The sequence below is a fragment of the Carassius carassius genome, chromosome 2, assembly GCF_963082965.1.
Source record: "Carassius carassius chromosome 2, fCarCar2.1, whole genome shotgun sequence".
Lineage (NCBI taxonomy): Eukaryota > Metazoa > Chordata > Actinopteri > Cypriniformes > Cyprinidae > Carassius > Carassius carassius.
In genome coordinates, this window is record NC_081756.1 from 3,931,415 (window position 1) to 3,941,343 (window position 9,929).

At 35.5% G+C, this 9,929-nt stretch overlaps 1 protein-coding gene across 1 annotated transcript; it reads right to left on the minus strand.

Annotated features, from left to right (window-relative positions):
* Positions 1-426: 426 nt before the first annotated feature.
* On the minus strand, positions 427-1,451 carry LOC132096286 (C-type lectin lectoxin-Thr1). Its single transcript, XM_059501553.1, has 2 exons — positions 1,055-1,451; positions 427-669 (listed from the first exon to the last, which is right to left on the minus strand). The coding sequence occupies exons 1-2, from the start codon at positions 1,367-1,369 to the stop codon at positions 454-456; spliced, it is 531 nt and encodes a 176-aa protein (XP_059357536.1). The 5' UTR covers positions 1,370-1,451; the 3' UTR covers positions 427-453.
* Positions 1,452-9,929: the final 8,478 nt, after the last annotated feature.

Genomic DNA, 9,929 nt, shown 5'->3' on the forward strand with positions numbered 1-9,929 from the left:
TGTGTTATCATGTGATTATGTCATGGTTTTGATCTTTCCTGTTTGCTTTTCAATTACTAACCAGATTTCATTCTGCTGAGAAACAAAGAATATAGAGCTGCTGCTCCAAGAAACACAATTAACAGTCATTTCTAATATAATATATGATTAGTGCAAAACAAAGAGATTTAACTCCACCAGATATACAGAGAGATTCTTAAAACACACATATATCATCTGAGTGTTTAAAACAATACAAAAATCTTAAACACTGATGTCAGAAAACTTTGACAATATTGTATTATGTCATTATAATTCTTTTGAGACTTAAGAAAGACTTTGACACTTTTAAAACCAAATAATAAGATTCACTCAGAAGCTATCAATGAAAAAATATAAGTAAATCAGAAAAATAATGAAAGTGTAAAAATAGTGAACAAGAAAACACACAAACATTTCACATGTCCTTCACTCTTAATATCTGCTGCAGATGAAGTTGAGTTTGTCAGTTTCAGGACGGCTGATCCAGCGCTGATCTCCTCCAGACTGAACTGCTCCTTTTCTCTTCTCAAGCTTACAGTTTTCTGGTTCGGTTCCGTTCCCTGGAGCCCAGTTCTGATAGCACACCGTCTCTCCACTCACCCAGAGCCACATGTTCATGATGCAGTAGTTGTGTAAACCCAACCACAGCTCCGAAGTTGACGCTCGTTTAACCACGTTCATCACACGACGCTGAATCTCTTCTGAATGAACCGAGACCAGATCCACATGATTCTGTCTGCAGTATCTCAGAGCTTCAGACCACGTCAGATTCTCTCTGATCACAATCAGTTTATCTGGAAACCAAACAGAGCACAAGCAGAAACTAGAGAGAGACTGACCAAAAACAACATCAGAACAAACACTGTGGATGAATTTGTCATGTCAGACATGTAGCGGGAACTTTAAGAGATCTGGAGGAGATGATGGGTTGTGTGTGTTTCGTGAGGATCTACTCACCTTCATGACACACAAAAGGAAACTGGTTGTTCTTACAAGAGATGTCATTCCATCGTCCCTGAGCGCTCTTTTCAACAGCTGTACAGTTTTCATCACCTCCAACATTATTAGGTTCACCAGTGTTCCAGTATCTGAATGAAGAGTCACTCTGATCTGACCACTGCCATGAGTCTCTGAACAGACCGATCCAAGCTTCAGATATCAGACTGTCATTCATGATCTTCTCAATCTTCTCATTCTCATCCTGGTTTCTCACACTGACCAGATCAATGTGATTCTGTCTGCAGTAACTCTGAGCGTCTCTCCAGTTCATCGTCTGATTGACAAAGATGAGTCTTGTGTTCGCTTTCAGAAAACACATGAAAATATATTTGTGAATCAGTCTGTTCATTATTATTATGCTGCTTTACAGTTTGGATGTGAACAGGAGCATCAGTGGAAACATCAGAAACACATTACATTCAAAGACTGACTTTGTTGATATAGCATTAAATAACATTTGTGATTTTCTTTGATCATTTTATTGCCACTTTCTATTTCTCCACTACATTTCCTTTCACGTTTCTCTAAAATACTGGACTCTTATTTCTCTGACAAAATAATTATAGCTCACAGGAAAACACAACATCATCAGTTATTAATACTTTGTTCTCTCTTGTTTTTGTATGTGTTCATAATTACTTTGTATGACACCGTGACCAGGAAATAATCTCCACACAATTTGCCATCTTTCATTGTTTTATCACAAATTAACTATTGACTTCAATCACAACAATGCAATATGCTAACAACATCTTGAATACAGTTTTAATAACATTTGGGTAAATCTTAATGTCAATTCTCCTAGGACAGACATCAGCTTTGACCCCTACTATATGGCTGTTAAATTGATACAATTAATTAATTAATTCCCAAAACAATGGGTTGCTATTTTTGATTTCATAATAATAATAAAATAAAAATAAAATAAAAAGCTCTCTAATGACAGATTTCCACAGTTATTCCATGAGACAGGAAAAGATCAACATGCGTTCAATGGCAAACTTTTTTCAAGTTTGTCTTTACAGAAACTGACTTCAAGTTGTCTATGTTTATGACCACATTAAAAAGTAGAAGTAGTTAGTATTGAGTCTGGACTGTGTCAAGCTGAGGTCAGGAGTTCTGGAGAGCCGCTGTCCAAACCTAATCAAAGCTCTTCAGGATCTCCTGAACATCACCAGCTCAAACAGGTTTGTATATAAACTTTACAGGACAGCGGGTCTCCAGGAGTAGGGCTGAAAACCTGAATGTGATGCATCTTTTTATAAATTAATGTTTTTTGTCAACAGTGTTGGGAACATTACTTTAAAAAAGTAATTAGTTATAGTTACTCACTACTTGTTCCAAAAAGTAACTGAGTTAGTAACTGAATTACTCTATAATAAAAGTAACTCGTTACCAGGGAAAGTAACTATTTGCGTTACTGTAAAAAAAAAAAAAGTTGCTATATGTCAAAGAATTTTTTTTTTTTTAGCAGTTTTGACAAGTCAGTTGAAATAAGTAGAACAGACAGGTGTTCGTACATAACTTTCGAGATTTATTGCACGTCAACAGACAGCAAGAGTTTTATCCTGCACTCTTTGTAAGAAAAGTGTTTTTGGCCACTAGCTTTGTAGATGCGTGTGTCACACATTACATGTACACATTACATGCACGTTCTTGCCTTTGACTACAATGAATTTGAAGTTGTGCTTATATCTCCACCTTGAAAGTGCCAACTTTTCATCAGATTGCTCCTGACTCGCCATTTCTCCTGCTGCTGCTGCGAATCTCTGTGTAGCTGTTGCGTGTGTGTGACTGTGTGTGTTTTTGGCACCGCTGGCGCGTGTGTGTAAAAACACTGGCTCTGATTGGCTACCATGAAACACATGACTCTGCCATAGCCAATCATAATCGCTTATCTCGTTATTAACCCACCTGCTCACTCGCTGTGTGAGCCAGGGGTGCGTTCGGATATTAAATCAATGCATAGTAACTCACCGTATTTAACGTTCAGTAACGTTAACGGCGTTGTAACGACGGGAAAAGTAATTAGTTAGATTACCCCGTTACTGAAAAAATAACGTCGTTACCTAACGCCGTTCTTTTAAACGCCGTTATTCCAAACACTGGTTGTCAATGTAGAGAGATGCACTCACTGTTACTGGATGAACTGCAGATGAAAGTCAGGGACTTATCACATCCCACAACATGCCATTCTCCATTTCTCATCATAGAACAATTGTTATTTTCTGGTTGTCCAGTCGCCCAATTCAGATAGATAACAGGTTCACCTGAAGACCAATGCCATTGATCACAACCCGTCTTCTGCAGCCCAATCCAGAAACGTTCATCAATCACACTCTTCATCAGCTCCTTCATGTCGTTCATGTTGTCAGCGGTGGCCAGATCTGTGTATTTCTCTCTGCAGTATATCTGAGCTTCAGTCCAGGTCTTCTTCTCATTTATAAAGTGATACTGACGCTGAACACATTCAGATACGGAGCAGAGAGCTGTGAAAGAGAGACGCTGCTTTAATGCTTTTCAGAACAGGATCAAACCTAATGAAACTAGAAACCATAAATAAAACCACAAACACTCACCAACGAGAAGAAGAATGAAATATGGAGTCTGCTCCATTTCTGAGAAGAAACAAATTGAAAAACTCAGAATCTCTCATTTTCATCTTAAAGCGAAACATTATGAACTTTTAAAAAAGCATCGTAGCAGTGTAATAGGATTCACAACAATTTAGACAATATCTCAAAATCTAATTTAAAGAATGAAGATGTGAGTAGTTCTTACTTTAGACGTTGTGTGTTTCTGAGTCTGATGTTTCTGTCTGCAGCTTCAAATCATATGATGATTATATCTGCTCTCATCCGTCATTCAGCACGTCACTTCCTTTGTTTATTACTCGAAAACACCTTTTTCATATTTCATTTCCTCTATATTTGTGTACTTGTCCATCCTTTTCCCTCATTTGCATATTGATGTTTGTGATCAGTCAGTATTATTAAATATGAAAATGGACCTCAATCAACAAAATTACATATTATGAAAAATATTTGTTTATGTTTTAATGTTCACAACTAAAAAGCTGTTTTAATGTTATAGGTGGCCAGCATAACAGTTTGAAAATCATTTTTATATTTTTCTGCTGGAACACTTTTTTTATCTGGTGCTGAAACAAACAACTCCACTAATGAGCCGACTGATGAGGGTTGAGTTAACTAGTGAAGACAGGAGATACTGGTTACTGAGAGCCTTTAACACCCCTCCGTTTGAGACTCCAGAGTCTGGGAGGAAGGAATAAGTGTGATTACTCAGAAATATTTTGTGTGGAGAGAGGAAAAAGACAAAGATTCTTCTGTTCTTATGTTTTCTCCCCTCTTCTGAGAGCTCAGACCCCTGGTGATGAAGATGAGACCACAGCAGACATCAGCAACAGAGATGAGATGAAGAATCTGGTCATATTGTGTGATTATTCTCCTGAGGTCCATATATATATATATATTATTATTTTCCTCTTTGAGAAAACTTTTTTTTTCATACTCCTGCTGTTTATTTTGTGTTTTTTGGTTGTTTATGAACACAAATATGTTTGCATGTAAACACATCCTCATCCATTTGCTTATCTCCACATCACACTCAGACATTCAGGCTGGACAATATTTACATCTCTGAAGTGAAACACAAAAAATGAGTGTTATTATTCTAGTCATATTTCATTCACTCTAATTTAACTCAATGCAAAACTAATCAGATTATTTCCTGAATTAAATACATATAACTTGAATATTGATATTACATGGAAAAATCTGAATATTGAGCATACATACTCAATATGTTTGCTAAATATGTAGTATGCAAGGAAATATATGAAAGTAAACACAGCATGTTGAGATGAACAGCAGTATTAGTTGGATGTGATGCTGCTCTTTGCTTGCTGTTAGAATGTGAGCTAATGCAGTTAGAGGAGATTTTGCCTCATACCTGGGACTTATTGCACACACACACCTGCATCTAATTACACACACACACCTGCAGCTAATACACACACACACACACACATTGCAAAGACTTGTTTAGTTCTGTCTGGCATTTCTTAGTGTTTTCCTAGTGTTTGTTCCTTCAGTGTTTGACTTTGGATTGTGTATACCAACTTTGATTCTCTGCCACCTGCCCCGACCTCTGCTTATTACTGTTTCTGATTTTGTATATCCCCTGCATACCTGATGCTGTTCTCTGATCATTTCTCTTTGACCATTCTGTTGAAGTACTGTAATGAAGTACTGCACATGAATCCGAACATCTCTGACTAATCATTACAATAACCGAGTTAATAAGAATTATTTCTAAATGCTGGAACGTTCTCATTTTGCTCTGCAAATGGAACCTGATTTTTTATTTTATTTAATTTTTTTAACCAAGAATTAACTGAAATGAAAATATTTAGCCTTATATATATTTATATATATATGGGCTGTCGCGATATACCGGTATTGACGGTAACAGTGATATTCAAATTAACAATTATCGATATCATGTTAATTTAGTGCATGAGGATATACCGGTATTAGTGATAACCGCAATATTTAAAATGAACAGTTCTCTTATGATGACACCACATGTAAATACTTGGTAACAGTACCTGGTTGAGTGCCCAGGTGGCAGTATCGTGCCTTAACTCTGACACACAAGAAGACGCAGCACTCGCAGCTACTCTGAGGAGAGCTGTGTTCATCAGAGTAAGTTATTTTACTAGTCATAGACTGGGAAATATTATACAACCTATTAGCAGCGGTTTTCTGGGTTCATATACTTAAGTAAAGGGTGATTATTTTAATAAGTACCGCGTTTTCTTTACTTGTCTTATTTTTGTATTTGCAATCAATACGGCCTGTGCGTAGTAACACTTAATTTCTTTCTTTGTTCAAATCTATGAACAGTTACAGGATTAAAACGGATCTTGAAAAACTGAGCGACCACACTGCTACATTAAACTCTGTAAAATGTTAAGTTGGTCACAGTGCCATGCACTTAATGCCTCATCTGTGGTCATTCAATAAGGTTCATTAGTTAACATTAGTTAATTACATTAGTTAACATATATAAATAATATAAATAATAATGAACAATATTTCCACAGCATTTATTAATCTTAGTTCATGTTAATTTCAGTATTTACTAATGCATTGTTAAAATCACAAGTTGTGTTTGTAAACATTAATGTACTATGAAAATGAACATTGAATAACTTGATTTTTATTAACATTAACAAAGATTAATAAATTGTGTAATAAATGTATTAATCTTTGTTATGGTCCGTTCGTTAATACATTAATGTTAACAAATGGCATCTTATTGTAAAGTGTTACCATTAATATTTATTCATCATACTGCTGAACTTGACAGTATTTTCTCTCTTGTTATTTCATAAGAGCTTCAAAGACGACGGAGAGAGCCAGAGTCTTGTGCCCTGCGTTTATCAGTATCAACATTATGCTCGTTGGGTGAAAAAGAAAAACTCAATCAACAAAGTAAAAAATAATTTGACTGATATCTTCCCCACCCCAAGGTTTCTATAGATACACGATATATCGACATTGTGAATTCTTATGGCCACAATAACCGTGATATGAAAAATTTAATATCGTGACAGCCCTACTATATATATATATATATATAATGTGTGTGTGTGTATGTAATGACTGTTTCATAACAATAGCATGCATAAGGTCTTTCTTTTAATTTTTTTATTACAATCTTGTTGTTTTACTTCGTCCTTTCATCTCCATTTACAACAACATTTTACAATTACATTCAGTTCGCAATCCATCCCTTTGCGCCACCTGGCAGCATTTTCTCAAATGATTTTAACACGCAACTGACTTGCAGTTAACACGCGGGAAGCCCTGCGGCATGGTACACGCAGCGGTATTACCCATCCTGGTTGTCTACCTTCTGTACATGGCATCATGTATTCTATCAAATACCAACAGATAATAAATCAGTAAGTGACTCTGTTAGAAATCTTATAATGGGCCGTGTTTGTATCTTCCAACCGTACAATAACACAAACACAAACCTCAAAAACAACACAAAAATGGGTCGCTGAGCACAAAACCAAGCTTCTGCTAAAGCCATTCCAGTCCTCTGACCTGAAGCCTATAGAGTGAACTGAAGAGGAGAAGCTGTGAATCTGAAGGCTCTGGAGTGATTCTGGATGAAGGAATGCTCTCTGATCTCTTGTCATGTGTTTTCTAACCTTATCAGGCATTACAGGAGAAAAATTAGACCTGTTAAACTGGCAAATGAACATTTCCAAAAGTATTGAATAAAAGGGTGCCTTTAATTGTGGCCAATGTGTATTAGAGAAAAACTTTTATTTCATAATGATATTTCCCCCCATTTTAAATTCTTATTATCCAACGAAAGGATAGGAAAGGATTTTTGTGATTTTTTTAAAGAAAATAAAAGATCAAAAGGATTAACAATGCAGATGAATTTTCACAGTCTTCTTTGATCATATTTACCGAGGGTGCCCACATTTTTGGCCATGACTGTAAATAGGCTATGGTGTCCATATTCAGTCTTTAGCAGAGTCTTGAGTATTTATTAAATATATAATATTCCTTATTTTGAATTGAGATGATTTTTGGAGGGACATTCAAGACTAAACGAATCAGTGAACCTTGTCTTTAATTGGTAATGGGTTGTTTTAAAAGTCAAAGTCTCTCTCTTTCTCTAACTGAGGACTTATAAAGGCTCTCAGTTACCAGTCTCACCATGTCTTCACTAACTCAACATTAATCAATCAGCTCACTAGTCAACACTAGATAAAACATTTCAGGCATTAAAGCAGCTGTTTAACTGTGATATTATTTCAAATATTGCACTGAGCAATATTTAAACGGGTCATATACAGAGCTGGGTAGATTACTTATGAATTGTTATCAATTACTGATTACAGATTGCATGACAACATTTGTAGTCAGTAATATAATCTCTTAGATAACACATTTTTGGTAACGTAATCTGATTACTTTTGGATTACATTTAGATTACATCTCAAATCCAAAGAGATATTCTTTATTAAAGTTTCGACTCTGCTGCACCCCCTAAAACGGCTCATCCTAACACACCCCACATCACTATGTGGAAATATTTGCGTAATGTCGCCCAAATGTTCACGCAAAGAAAGAAGGCGTTGTTTCAGTAACACAGTTAGAGTTGAAGCAGTCATGTCAGGAAAAATCACTTTATTTGTTCTTCTGAAAGTAGATGAATTTAAAAATCTTTAAGATAACTTACAACAGAACAGCAACAGAGCAGAGCAGACCGCGCTTGTCAGAAAGAGAAGGACTTTGTAGAAAACTACATGTTTGAGAGAGGTGGGGCATAGAGGACCTACAATAATGTACAGTATTTTAAAAATAATGTGTTTTTTGAACATTAAAAGCATGTCCAAATAATCTATTACACTGTCTTTACATTTGTTTTGAAAGATGAATCTCTACTTTAATATAGTTCATTGTATACTGCATATTTAGCTAAATTGAGTATGTGTGCTCAATATTCACATTTTCCATGTAATATTTTAATAATATTCATTAATATAATGATTCTTTAAGAGTTTATATTGAATTCAGGAAAGATACTGATTAGTTTTGCACTGAGTTAAATTAATATGACTCCGAAGCAGCAATGAAGGAGCTTAAGCTCAGGTGTTAAACTCACTTAACTCAGTGCTGGCATCACTCACAGCAGTCACAGTTACAAGACAGAGAGTGATGAAATCTAATGAAATATGACTAGAATAATAACACTCATTGCTTGTGTTTCACTTCAGAGATGTAAATATTGTCCAGCCTGAATGTCTGAGTGTGATGTGGAGATAAGCAAACGGATGAGGATGTGTTTACATGCAAACATATTTGTGTTCATAAACAACCAAAAAACACAAAATAAACAGTAGTATGAAAAAAAAAGTTTTCTCAAAGAGGAAAATAATAATAATAATATATATATATATATATCTTTGCATTCCATCCAATCACAATCAAGTATTTAGACAGAGAAAAATAAACACATTTCTCAGATGCAGATGTTATTTCAGATGGGATAATGAGACTCTTGCCTAACATTATAAACAAACCTCAGGAGAATAATCACACAATATGACCAGATTCTTCATCTCATCTCTGTTGCTGATGTCTGCTGTGGTCTCATCTTCATCACCAGGGGTCTGAGCTCTCAGAAGAGGGGAGAAAACATAAGAACAGAAGAATCTCTTCTTCCTCTTTGTCTTTTTACTCCCTCCATACAAAATATTTCTGAGTAATCACACTTATTCCTTCCTCCCAGACTCTGGAGTCTCAAACGGAGGGGTGTTAAAGGCTCTCAGTAACCAGTATCATCTGTCTTCACTAGTTAACTCAACCCTCATCAGTCGGCTCATTAGTGGAGTTGTTTGTTTCAGCACCAGATAAAAAAAGTGTTCCAGCAGAAAAATATAAAAATGATTTTCAAACTGTTATGCTGGCCACCTATAACATTAAAACAGCTTTTTAGTTGTGAACATTAAAACATAAACAAATATTTTTCATAATATGTAATTTTGTTGATTGAGGTCCATTTTCATATTTAATAATACTGACTGATCACAAACATCAATATGCAAATGAGGGAAAAGGATGGACAAGTACACAAATATAGAGGAAATGAAATATGCAAAAGGTGTTTTCGAGTAATAAACAAATGAAGTGACGTGCTGCATGACGGATGAGAGCAGATATAATCATCATATGAGTTGAATTTGCTGACAGAAACATCAGACTCAGAACAGAAAACACGACCGAAAGTAAGAACAACTCACTTCTTCATACTTTAAATTAGATTTTGAGATATTGTCTAAATTGTTATGAATC